The sequence below is a fragment of the Electrophorus electricus genome, chromosome 2 (genome assembly GCF_013358815.1).
Source record: "Electrophorus electricus isolate fEleEle1 chromosome 2, fEleEle1.pri, whole genome shotgun sequence".
Taxonomy (NCBI): domain Eukaryota; kingdom Metazoa; phylum Chordata; class Actinopteri; order Gymnotiformes; family Gymnotidae; genus Electrophorus; species Electrophorus electricus.
In genome coordinates this window covers 19684991-19698479 of record NC_049536.1, presented here as the reverse complement: position 1 = coordinate 19698479, position 13489 = coordinate 19684991, and the positions used below count along the sequence as shown (strand labels likewise).

The 13489-nt window shown below is 42.1% G+C and overlaps 1 protein-coding gene across 4 annotated transcripts; it reads right to left on the bottom strand.

Moving 5' to 3' along the window:
• Window positions 1–7652: 7652 nt before the first annotated feature.
• On the bottom strand, window positions 7653–12531 carry LOC113586051 (platelet-derived growth factor receptor-like protein). 4 transcript variants are annotated; one of them, XM_027023905.2, is made up of 6 exons: window positions 12090–12531; window positions 10299–10611; window positions 10020–10171; window positions 9510–9803; window positions 8954–9093; window positions 7653–8400 (listed from the first exon to the last, which is right to left on the bottom strand). In XM_027023905.2, exons 2-6 carry the CDS (start codon window positions 10607–10609, stop codon window positions 8146–8148), a joined length of 1152 nt encoding a protein of 383 aa, XP_026879706.2. In that variant the 5' UTR covers window positions 10610–10611; window positions 12090–12531; the 3' UTR covers window positions 7653–8145. The 4 variants fall into 4 exon arrangements, with proteins under 4 accessions (XP_026879706.2, XP_026879704.2, XP_026879705.2 ...); XM_027023903.2 differs by lacking the exon at window positions 12090–12531 and adding an exon at window positions 11197–11458; XM_027023904.2 differs by lacking the exon at window positions 12090–12531 and adding an exon at window positions 11197–11458 and having other exon boundaries at window positions 7653–8376.
• Between the last annotated feature and the right edge of the window lie 958 nt (window positions 12532–13489).

Below are 13489 nucleotides of genomic sequence, written 5' to 3'. Positions count from 1 at the left end.
CATCTGAATCCAAAACGTACCAAAGCAAACAGAGACAGCCTAAGGGCTGTCACTCACACCTTTGGAATGACTGCGGGTAAACCACCGAGCTATCACGTCCAGGTCCTGACGAACACTCTTAGAAAAGCCGCATCTGTGACCTCCAGGGTCCATCATAGCCAGACTAAGAGCAGGAGCCAGGTAGATGGGATACAATGAGTCACCACCACCATGCATTCCAGTGCCATGTTTAAATCACAAAAGCAGGCATGGAGAGCACATAGCCGATCCCAGAGTAGGTGATTCCAACATAGCCGATCCCAGAGTAGGTGATGTCAGTGTTGAGCTGATGCTGCTTCACTGTGTTGCTATTGAGCTCATGCAGTGCTCGATTAGCTTCTCTTGCATTTTTCTGAATCCAAAGCTGTTCAAAGGAGTCAGGCAGCTTGAAACTACCTGCAGCCACGAAACTAATTAGAACTAATTGTAGAGCTCCGGAGATCACGTTAGTGTTTCTATAGTTACATAATGACAAAAAAAAATTATGAAGAAGAAGTAGACTAAGGTTCTGATCAAAAACAAATTGAGCTTGAAATTACTCATGCTTTGTACTAGATTGGTAATTTAAATATTTAACCTTGAATATTTGGTATATGATCTGATCATGAGAAAAATGTTAAACTAATAAAAAACTAGGTTTATAAATTTCATGCTACCTCACTGAATCACATACAACAAATGATGATCAAAGTAATGGTTTTTAGACGTAAAAAAATTATTATATATATATAAAAAATAAAAAGAGTCCTGTTGGTCTTTCTGGAAAACTGAAGAATAGACCTAAGAAAGTGGATGAAAGGGACCAGCCAACGCTGTCTGTGTGTGGTATGGTAGACGAGTCTAAGCCTGCTCCCTCGTACCTGTCTGACCAAAGAGAGGTGCATCTTCACAAGGTGGACTAATTTCCTCAATCTGAGGCCTTCTGCACACAGACAAAAAAGCAGCTGGCTGAGGGAACTACTGGTAATTAACAATCCTCAAAAAGTTCCTCATAATTACCTCAGGCAAGAAAATGTGAAAGGAATGCACTCCAGTGCTGAAAGAAACCAGCTGATCTGACCCAGCAGTCTTGACACCTCTTGTGACAGTAACGCATGACTGAACTTCAAGACGAATACAAAGACAAGGAAAATGAATGCCTGCTGGAACGTCTGATGACACTCTCTTATGATAATAATTCACGCGCACTCAACCGGAATGAAACCAACATGCAAATCTTCAAATGCAAATATAAATGGAATGTTGACCTCTTCTAAAACCAAATTATACCCCTTTAATCCTTTGATCTTCTGAGAGTCTTTTCTAGCATAATGGTATGACAGACAAGAGAAAATGTGCATTCTCGTTTTTGCTTCTACGGAACTGCAATGACGCCAGGTTTAAACACTTAGACAGAAAGGAACCCTCACTCTCATAACTACATGCCCTTCACTGCAGTTAAAGAACTATGAATAGTAATTACTGGATAATATGCCATTAATATTAATAACTGAATAACAATATCGGAATTGAAAAGGTTAAAATTAGTCCCGGCGGTGCATATAAGGATTCAGATAAATAGAGCTCTGTTGTTGAGTACTGGAAAGCAGCCATTTGGTTGGCTATAAAAAGCAAAACTAAGTGCAGGAGTTTGACTCCTAACCCCACAGCACAGAGTGCAAACAGCGCCTGTGAGGGAGGCATTAGGCAAAGGGAGCTCTAAAAAATACAGGCTTTGTATGAACACCCATAGACTCACCCTCACTCTGATGATGGGGCTAGGATTACAACCCATGTTACCGCAAAGGAGATTATGTGAAGTGGAGATTAAATGTAGGAAAGGATCTTGGGAAAGATGTTGACATCCCTACTGTTAGTAACCAACACTTGCATGCAAGCTGATGAGAAAAATGACTCAAAGTCAACTAAATGTCACTCCCCACCTCCAGTTCCTTGCTTGTTTTAATAGTCTAAGGCAACGCAGCTGCAAAATGCAGAAGGGATTGTCTGTCCTACTCAATGCACAGTGGTCCTAGAACCAAATGTTCTCACCGGTAAGACTTGCTGTGAACAATGGTTGTCAGACTATTTTAGGACATCCACAGAGACAGCGAGAGCTTCTAGCCAGATTTTAAGAAAGGATGCCTCGCTCACTTCTCAACCATCAAGACAGACTTCCAATAAGAACTGTTCCTCACTGCAGCTATGCAAAAGTATGTTTCCATACTGAAGTATTGTGCCACATGTACACTCTACGTGTTCATAAAGTTAGATACCAAAGAACATCTTTACTGACTTATTTAAACACATTTTACATAATTGGGCCATTCATGTTTTCTGGTACTGTATGGCTTTTGGCAGAAGCAGGAATGAGCAGGGTCTCTGAGGGGGCATGCTGTCTGACTTCAGAAACCCAGGAACAATATGTTCTCATATGAAAACAAAAATTGACACGTCACCAGGATTATTCTCGCTCGGAGCACCCCCAGATTGTTTTCTTGCGCACAGTAGGCTGCTTCCTTGAAAAACAGATTGAAAAGTCACATAAAAATCTGTCAAGACCTCATTCCCATTAATTTGAGAACTACTGGGAGTCTGGATTGCCCTTCCTTGGGGAAACAGACTCACCGAAAGCCCCAGCCAAAGGGCCGGGTTATTCTCTAACACCAGTCTTTCATTAAAGTGACACATGGATAAAAAGATCTAGAAGCGATGGGGGGATCTTAATGGCCTGCATGTGTGTGATGATGTTATGAGAGACAAATCTGTCTAATCCTAATCCAGCCCAGGACTTCTGCCTCAGGGTCCAATAAACAGGGAGCTAGGGAACGTCAGAAGAGCAGAGAGAAGAGGAGAGCTCTGCAGGATGGTTACAGGCCCACCTCTCCTGCCCCAAGGTTAGCTCACAATCCTCTTCTCCAGGCAGCCGTTGGGGATCACGTGCTTCTGTAGACGTAGACGGTATTATGGAACCATACTGTGAGGAGGTGTCTCTCATTGTTTGCTTTACCCATGGAGATGTGAAGCTCTGTGGAATTCCTTTTAACAATAATTACCTTTGATGAAACATTTTGCTTCTCATGCAATGCCATTTATACAAGATGAAGTAAGCCACAGAATATTAAATTAACATACCATCAAGGTATCTGTATTACTTATTTCAGAGGATGACAGAATCAACAGTGGCGGCTCTGAAACCAATGCAGGTACTGGTTGGCGCGTCTCTGTGCAGGAAATGGTGAATACTTGGGTGAATACTTCAGAGGAGAAGGGGTAAAGAAGCAGGATCCTGTGGGATTGAGGAGGAGCGCTTGTGTGGCGAAGGGTGGTCACGTGAGTCACTCCCATGTTTGAGAGCTCCACATGTCGATACTAATCTTACTCATCTGCGGGGAGTGAAAGGCTCCCATCAGTGCTGTAAATAAAAACGCGCCAATTCACCAGTGAGCAGGAAAAGCCTGACGAAACACACACCGCCCAGAATGACAGAGCAACACTCGGCTACCCCGTTGTTAGTGTCATATGGCGGCTATTTTCACTTCTTTCCAGGTTGAGCCAGTGCATTCAGTGGCTTTACCCAAAAATACAATAAGGAGCCAGTTATGACTAGGACCCTGTTCCTCATGCCCAGCCAAATTTGATTCACTGTCACCCTTACAAAAACAGTGCAGCAAAAAAAAAAAAAAAAAAAGAAAAAAAAAGAAAAAAAAAAAGAAAAAAAAAAGAGATCCTTCTCTGACGTCAATGCTTTTGCTGACCACAAGTCACTGTCCTTAATGATTACAGACCTAATTTACCACAAGGTGACAGTGACTAACCACCAAGTGAAATCAAAAGCCCTGTAATAGTGCTTCATTAATTCAGGCCATTCACTCCTCTATGGTCCTTTTCTGAAAGGTAGCATGGACTCCATTTCACTAACAGCCTTTGTGTTATTAGACATCCAACCTGAGCTGCGTGCTGGTCCATCGGTGATCACTCTGCATAGGCACCATACCACAGTAGTTGTATCTACGACTGGGTAAAGAAATCTAGCATAGCGTAATTGTCATGTTACCCAACACTCTGCAAGCAAGCAGAGATCTTGCCGGGTGGTTTCAGAGCCTGATTTGTGCTTCTATTTATTTCTTAATGAAACTGCTTTTCTTTTCTTCTTTTAAGAGCCATTGAAAGTGATACTGCAGTATTTCTAAATCCAATCTCTAAATCTCTGTACACTTAACAGAGCTGAAGACTGCTAACCTTTAATAAAAAACTTGATGACTAAATCCTGATGGCTTTTCAGGAACACCCAAGACTGCTGTAAAAACTGGTATAACTGACTCATTTCTCATTTGACACTCCATATGCAATGTAATTGAAACTGCCCTTTTCCGTTTCTGTAATATTGCTACTGAGACATATACTTTCCTTCTAAGACACAAAGAAATTGGTCCACACTTTTTTTGTAGTCAAGATTGGACTACTGTAATGGACTTTTAGTTGTTAGCTCTAAAAGGTTATTAAATAAACCCCAACTTTTACAGAATGCAGTAGCCAGAGTCCTTGCAAGAGCTAGAATATCTGACCACTTTAGTCTTGCTCCTTCAGCCCTGCACCAGCTCTCAATTACATTTCAAATCGACTTTAAATACTCTTGTTGATGTACAAAGCGCTAAATGCTCTGAATGAAGTCACTGACTGTACACTGCAACCTGCCTTGTCTACGTCCAGCCAGTTCATGCATTCACGATGATGTGGGTGGAACGCAAGGTCTCAGAAAGCCCCCAGGATTACCATCTGGCCCTCCTTTATAGTTCTGCTGCGACAAACACTGCCAGAGCTGCATGCTGACCACTGGCACATTGACTGTATATGAACTATTCATGTGTTTATCATCCTTACAGATGATGCCAACACTGAACTAGACCCGCCCATTGGTTCTAAAGCATCTGCGATATCGCTAGGGAATGTCCCAGTGCTGCCTGTGGATTAACTGATGTTGCCATATCCATCCAGCCACTTCACCTACTCCGATGGATACAGATACAGCTCACCCACCCTACACCCCGCGCATTAGATGAGACTCCCACATCTATACTGAAGTGCCCACTTGGACTAAACATAATGTAATAACGGGTAATAACTCTGCCCAGGGAGTTTCTTTGCTATTATCACCTCTGGCTTGTTCATCAGGGACCTGGACCCATAAATTTATAAAGCTGCTTCGTGACAACCTGTGTTGCAAAAAGTGCTATACAAATAAATTTTACTTGACTTGGCTTTTTATCAACAGCTGCTCTTAGACTTCCTTTACAATTGTGCACCAAGTCAACAGGTTTTTTATGTTCCCTTCTTAGTACAAGAAAGTTGTCTGTGGTGATCAGCCATGCGCTACACATGTAGGCAGAGATGCTGTATACTGATAAACATTGCTTTATTCCTTTCAAATATGACAAGGTGATGAGGCTCACTTTGATTGCAACACACAGTATCTGGATAAGTCAGGGGTCCTAGCATACCTCAAGTTTCCACGGCAACTGCCTGGTGAAGGGGAACCCTCCGGCCGTCCCCTTTTTGTCTCTCGATCCTGGGCATTAAAAGCAGGGCAGCAGAACTGTGGCCTGTCGCCACGGCGAACCACCCAAGTAGTTCCACCAACAGAGCAGTGCAAATAAACTCCACTAGGCTCCAGTCCAGCAGTGGAAGAGAAGGAGCAGGATTACATGACCAACAGGGCTACCACGAGTGGGCAAACAGCACTCCTGCCAGGCAAGGAGCCAGCCCATTAAAGCCACAAAAAGGGATCAATAAAGCACAGTTTATAGCTTTAAAAATTATTACATTAACTTAAAGGCATATGCCCACTGATTCTTTAAGATTGTAGTTTATGGGATATAACAGGTGTGTCGTTTTCTTAATAGGCTAAACTAATTCACTCTACTGTGAAGAAAGGATCGCTGTGATTCATTCAGCCACTTTATTTATCTTTTTATTTTACATTTTGAAATGCACAACTCCCATCCTGTATACCCAGAATCAAGCACAGTTGAGACTGTGCTGGACTCTGATCTAAAGGTCGTCTCCTCCAGTATGCCTCTTTATCATCTTAACTGCTAGACCTTGAAACTCTGTTTACGAAGGTTAAGAGGCCAAACTGTCCCCAATCACTTCCTTCACCGATTACAAATTTAAGCAATGGGGCTGCCATTTTGTTGCTGCGCAATCCCTGGCTAAAAAATCGTCAGTGACCCCACCTGAGGCTATCTGACCTCTTGCTGAGTCTATATGGCTGTCTCCAAGGCTACAAAAATGGCTTTCTCCAAACCACTACAGAAATTATAAAACTGTAGCCACCAAGCTAAAAACGACTGCAGAAACTGGCTTTTATACGCTGAACAAATTCAAGAATGCAGCGATAACCTAGTTAGGAACGCGAGAAAAAAAAGGACGCTTCACATCTGGGCTCTGCAGGTTTTGGACATGCAGTCAAACAGCCCAAACAAACACAACTTCATCATTCTCCTCTACATCCATGAAATGTCTACCTAGCTTTCAATCTGCGAACGACACAGTCCTGTAAACCTCAGTCACACAGAATTTGTGGCACCTAAAACGCACTTTATTCATTAGCATGCAGGGTATCTTAATAGAACAGCTCTCCTAGCTAGTGAAGAGCGAGTGCGGGAGATATGACTCCATTTACAGATTCCCCAGTTCACAGCAAACCAGATTAAAACTATAGACGAAACGGATATGATGTAGCAAGTGCGTTTCGCTGTTCTTTAGATTAACACCACACTCACCATTATCTTTCCAAGTTAAATCACCAGACGATGAAAGCGCGGTCTTTGCTGCGAAACAACTTAGTGTAGTTCTGAGGAAAAAGTAAAATATCTATTTATATCTAAATAAATTTAGAAAAGCAATGACGACAGAACAGCTCCTCTGCAAAACGAAGACTTGTGGTTGTCGCTTTCCCTCTCTGAGATTTGAACTCCGCATAGCGCGGGGGCAGGGACCTCATCCGAGACCGGGGGTCCGAAGAAAAGAACACGACACTCCTGACTCCACAGTGCCACCTGTTGTGCACTAAAGAAACTACCTCCATACAAATAAGACTACTTACGTAGCTACATAACTATTTTCTGTCTTTTTAAAATTTGATGTGTTTACCCGTGTAGCCTACCTATAGAGAGTAATTTTTTTCCTGGGTTAAAATGTTCAAGAAAAAAACAAGAATCTAGACAAGATTGCTTATTTTAAGAATTGACCTTAGAGGTGTCTCCAATCCAATACCTTTAAATCAGCATTTTTTTTCCAAGTTTATTGAACTTCGCCACCTTTTAAGCTTTTGCATGAAATTAACAGTGACGATACATTTAAAGTTTTAGTGATTGGCCATTTTGTTTGCTTTTAGTGTCATTTGATATCATTTTGTTTGTTTTTAGTGTCATGGTAACCTCGCTGCCCTCTCATATTGTAGTTTTTGTGCTGGAATTGTGTTTATGACAAGCTTATACCCACAGTATAATGCCACAAAACATTGTATTGAAAAGCAAAATTTCTACTAAAAGAAATGTTTATTTCTAATTTAAAATGTATCAGTCACAATTATGTACAATTAAGTTTTCACTTGTTAAGAAACAGCCAAATAAAATATGCAACATTTTTATTAGCATGTTTTGAATATTTAACGTATAGAAATAGAATATAAAATTGGTCTCACTACTGGAAGTGTATTACTGATTAGATTACTGCTTCTTACTTCATGTGAAGCAAACCTATATCATTAGCAGGAACGTTACACAATGCCTGTTTATACACCTTAAGACCCGTGTCTCCTTTGAACGTTTAAAACACTGTAGGTTTTCAGTCACTGTTTGGCCTCTCATGCAAAACAGCCTTCACAGCAAACTCTGCTAAAGCGTTTAAATATGTAAGAATAATAATTAGTTAGTTGATGCACTTTAATGCATCAAAACCACTTCAGGTACACACGTGTCATCTTCACTGGGCTCATTTAAAGGTTCTGTGATATGCAATGCCAGTAAATGGGAACCATCATAAGCTAACACTTTCCAACTCAGCTCTTTAATAAACTGTACAGAGCACCAGGTAGAGCCCACATGCATGTCCGCTGCCCTTTCAGACGAGTCTCCCACGGAGTCGTCCCCTCTCTCGAGGCTGCTTCAGTTTGGCAGTGCTGCTGCCTCCCGGAATGCTGACGGTGGTGGAGGCAGAACGAGAGCCCTCCAGGTTCTGGGCGGTGCAGGTGTAGGTACCCTGGTCCACCTCTCTGACCTCCTCCACCATCAGGACGGACTCGGAGCGCTGCTGCCGCCCCTGGCCGTCCACCTGCACCGTCTCCACGCTGTCCTGGGTGTAAAGCGGACGGCCGATCTGCAAATCCCCCAGCGAAAGCATCAAGCTCCCGCCAGGACCCAGCAAGCTGCTACCAGGACCCGGGATTGAACAGCACTGCCGCCAAACAAGTGCAGCACGCTTTGTGGTGTTTCTCAAGTCTGATAATAGTGGGCTAACTTTTGATAGGACAACACTGGCAGAAGTAAGGAAATGGAAGATAACTGAAATTAAGTACACAATAGCCTAGTGATTGGGAAGTGTTAAAACCTAGTGCAAAACCCTGTGTTAAATTAACACCTACATTGTTTAGATATGTCTAGCTGTGCACAAATTAGAGCTAAGAGATAATTCAACACTGGATGTTGCTGAGCATTGGCCTGGGTACCCGTTACATAGAATCAGAAGTATCTAGTAGTTTAGAAGTATCGAATTCTAAAATCTGAACATATATACCAAAACAAGTAATTATGAAAACAATTTTAACTGTCAGATCTATCAGTCTGTGAATGAAGCACATAAAAATATGGATTTGTATGTTGTATCTAATCTTGTAAGTTTTTTATGTTTCAGCTGTATCCTAAACCATCACCTTCTGTCCAGGGTAGTCCCACGTGAAGTCCACCAGCACGTTCTCTTCTCCCACCACCATGCAGGTGATCTGCAGGTTCTGACCCAGGGCTACCGTGTCCGACGATGCCTGAATCACGGGGGATGGGGGAGCGGCTGGGTCTGTGGGAGGGGCAGGCAGCACTGACTGTCGTCTAAAATCTCACAGACTAATGTCAGCTACTGGCTTTTTTACCTAACCCTAAACCCAATGTCATTCTATATGATATAGTATCGTGTTGCATTCACATTCTAGTACTAAATGACTTCCTTGATGATATAAAACATTCAGATTTCATATTGTTTCTTCCTTTTAGACACATGGTCATAAATTGCAACTGGTAGTATATGTGAAATGCACATATACTATTACTAAACTAAATTAAAATAAATTATACTATTAAAAATCTATTTATTACATTTAAATATTGACACTATAACTGACCTCAAAGCAATTGAGACATTCAGAATGAGATTCATTCTGACCTTTATTAAGGACATTAAAAGCATGCAGAACTGATGGCATAGTGTGAACTCACAGTGGACATAGACAAGCATGTACTTGGTGGAGCTCTGGCGGAGACCCCCCAGACTGGCCACGCAGTACAGCGAACCAGCAAGGTGCGGCCTAGGTCTGTGAATGGTGAAGCCGCGCGTAACGCTGAAGGAGATCTCTGACCCGTCCACCTTCACCTCGGCAGGGGGGTACTCATGGTGCAGCGTGACCTTAGCTGACGGCGAGGTCACTTGGCACGGAAGCACTGCGGGGTGGTTTGTTCGCAGCTGGATCACCTCGTAGTAGTTGGATGAGGGCACAAACAGCTCCTGCGGGTCTGAGAAGGGCGCTGTTTGGTGTGGGTTGTCATTCAGGCAGAAAGGGTAATATTAATATTAAAATTTCTTTATAATTCCCTGTCCCCATCCATCACAAAAGCAGTGGGCAGCAGGGAATATTACTTACCACTCTTTAGTTAAGAATGACCTGCCTGCTGGAAAGAAATTGCAAATGAATCTCTAAACTGTACAGAACTGTTCCTGATGCACATTACCAGGAAAGAAGATGAAGACTTTGACAGCTTTCTCGTACTCTTTCCTGCAGTCTGTGTCTTCACAGTGCATGGGGTAGCAGGTGTACTCTCCCGTGTCAGCTCCTGTCGAATTGGCTAAAATCAGCATGCCATACTGTTTGTGCTGGACCATCCTGAAAAAAACAATGCAATCTAGAATCAACTATATCCGTAAAATACACAAAATATAATAGAAACGTGCTAAAAGGCACCAAGCTAACACCATTGATCTGAACCACACAGCCTGTTGTAGCTGCCCACCTGAGACGTCCCTCATTATCCTCCTGCAAGTAAGTGGGGACACCCCACTCAACAGGATTACCCTTGCACCTCAATTGTAGCGTGTCTCCCGCAGAAACCGACAACGTATTTCCCACTTTCTGGAACTTTCCCTTCTCCAGCACCTGTGTGAGGTACGTGGTGGCCACCGTAGAAGGCCGGGGTGTGACTCCAGGTTTAGCCTTAACAGCAGCGCTCTTGGGCTTCTTCTTGGCTCCTTCACCCACCTTAGCCTTGCCTCTGGGCTCCTGCTCAACTGCTGTCCGAGGCTCCTGGCTAGCCTTCTGGCTCATGACTGTGTAATTGTGGCACATAAAGGTATAAATGCACCGCTGAAGTATGGAGCAGGAAACCACAGTACAACCGCACGTACACTGTACAACACAATTCATGCAACTTATATAAGAATATCAGTTCTGACATTTATTCCCTTAGGATTATTTTTGAGAAACATCCACTGTTAATGTTTTAAATCCATATTAAAAATACATTGTTTATCCTGGCCTATATATAGTTTATTCTGTCTTTCTGTATATTTTTTTATTTGATGATTTCTATAAAATGTTACTTTTTATTAATATACATTATCACGTCAACTTTGTTTGATGTTTTCTAATGCAGTTTGAGATTTTGTGTTCATATTATGACTAAACATTATCTGATACAATCTCCATCCTTGCGACACAATAAAATGCATTCATAAATATGTTCCAATGATGGAGATCATATTCTGAACATCCTTAACATTATATTATTGCCTATATGGAAATGTACGCTTTGATATTTTGCCATATTTACAGTGAATAATTCGTTTAAGTACTTAATTTTATCTAAGTTATGCAGATTGAATGTTTTCCCATGTTAACCTTAGACCACTCACCGAGCCGAAACAGCAACACGCAGAGAAGAGCAGTTAATGCTACCACAGCGAGCTTCATGTCGAAAATATTTCACTACAACCACCAATAATCAAGACAACCTATGAAAAGTCTTTTTCTGCTCTTTACGGGTGCTAAAGGAGAGCGAATAAGAAAGAGAATAAATGGGGAAATGGGGTAGAGGTTGCGCGCGAAGCGTCACGCGCATTCCTGCGCTCAAAGGTGGCGTTTAGACCCCAAATTCTTTCTGACACTGAACGGACTGTTTCACCACTCGACCTGCCAGTCAGGGACGGAGGAAGGCGCACCCTGCTGGCCGAGAAAGCGCTCGTGTTTATCTAGCTGGAAAAGGCATGATTGTACAGCTGTCCTCATCATCCGCTCTGTCCGACAACGTAAACAGTCTGGTAAACGTACGTGTGAAAATTGGTGTAAAATGTGTGCTCCTGAGGGTGTGTATGACTGTCACTTTGATGCCACGTGATCATATAAGAACAACATGAGCTTCCTCGACTGGGAACGTGACAAAACTATGTGGATTCTCCGCTATTGAACACCCTGTTCATTTTTGTCAGGAAGAGCAAATGCAGAATGTTAATATGCTTGATTTCTTCCATCTTGGTGGTGACACCCCACTTCCAACACCAATGTATAGTCGGTGAAGAAGGAAAAACCGGAAACGCCAGCTTCGGTTTTAATGAAATGCTCTATTATTAGAACTGCATAACCAACAACTCAAAATGGACTAATTCAGCATGGAAATTAGGGAATGGTTAACTGATTTAATGGTTTAATTACCAAAATGAGATAACTAAACAACTAACACAACTACACTATAAACTTCAATATTCAGAACACGCATTTTTAACTAAGAAAGGCAAGCAGAGAGACAAACCTGAAAATCCTTGCCATGCTCCTCGTTATCCAGTCCTAGACCCACGGCACAAGGTCTGTGGCACACGCCACAATATAGTTCATTTCAAATAAATGTTGAGCAGAATATCAGTTAAAACAACAAAAGTGCTGTCACTGTCCAGCTAAATAATGTAATCAGAACCAGGATCTGTTTTTCAGGAAAATGAAGGGAAAAAAAACCAAAACAGTTTGAGGAACAGCACAAGTTATGTAAAACTTTGCTTGCACTTGTTTTAGAATCCTGGCAATTTGCAAGTTTCTGGGATCTACATTAGGACGTGTGTTTGGGCTCGCAGATATCTGAATCATGAGGTTAGAAGTGGGAGGCTGAGCTGCAAACAATCCTGAGTATGAGAATGTCAACAAGAGTGTAGGCGACGAGACTTCTGATGGACTCACGATAACCAGCGCGTTCACGTCAAATAAAAGCGCCATTATCGCTGCACGTAAACAAAACTCGTGATTTCTTTCATTTTAGGCCTTTTGTTTAGCGCCGTTCTGTGAAGTCCATTCATGAGCTGGTGAGAATGCCACTCAAGTCACATGGGATTTTAAGATGAGCTTGGCATGTTTCAGACTGGGAAAAGTCATAGCGTGGACCCTCTCTGTGACACAGCAGAGCATGGGAGCACGTTTAACCTAGTGTACGTGTTGTACATGCATCCATGCTATCAGCATCATATGTTTTCATATCTGTGTCAAAAACAAGGAAACCATCACATGCGAGGGAACGTGATTATAAGATAATGACGGAGTGACATGTCTTATGCAAATCTACAGTGGAGCATTATTAGGCTATTGTTAACTATTATTATTATTATTATTATTATTATTATTATTATTATTAATAATAATAATAATAATAATAATAATAATAACTATAACAATTATTAACTGTTATAGTTGTGAAAAGCAAGTATATAAGGAAATAATGGCTTGAATTGGAAGAATGTTTTGTCATTTTCTGCACATTAATGGTGTGGAAAGATTTCTATTCAAATACTTTTACTACTGAAGGCACAGTTATAGATGCACTATGAACTAAACCTGAGGGACACGTTCACTGCCATACACCCCCCGCCACACATGCACACACTGCACCTTCCTTGTTCCCAATAACCTGATTTTTGCACCTGTCCCTTGTTTGCCTTTTTATTTCCACCTTATTTAAGTCTAGAGGAAAGCTTGTCCAGTGCTGTGTGTTGTTCCACACTGCTGGGTGTAAAGCATGCCTCAAGTGAGACTCTGTGTAACGTTTCCACTTGGAACAAGTGAGAGGCAGAATGCAAAACGAAACACAGGACTAGCCGGGTCTGGTGACGCGACTTTCAGCGGCGGTGGGCCCGGGGGCATGGCTGCAGCGTTCAGCAGCGAGTCCAG

What these genes read in the sequence shown, in the direction of transcription:
- LOC113586051 (XM_027023903.2), bottom strand. Translation starts at nt 11,254, where the DNA reads ATGAAGCTCGCTGTGGTAGCATTAACTGCTCTTCTCTGCGTGTTGCTG. An exon ending in GATAATGAGGGACGTCTCAG is followed by an intron (nt 10,172 to 10,298) that starts GTGGGCAGCTAC and finishes TGTTTTTTTCAG; the next exon opens with GATGGTCCAGCACAAACAGT. An exon ending in AGTCTTCATCTTCTTTCCTG is followed by an intron (nt 9,804 to 10,019) that starts GTAATGTGCATC and finishes CGCCCTTCTCAG; the next exon opens with ACCCGCAGGAGCTGTTTGTG.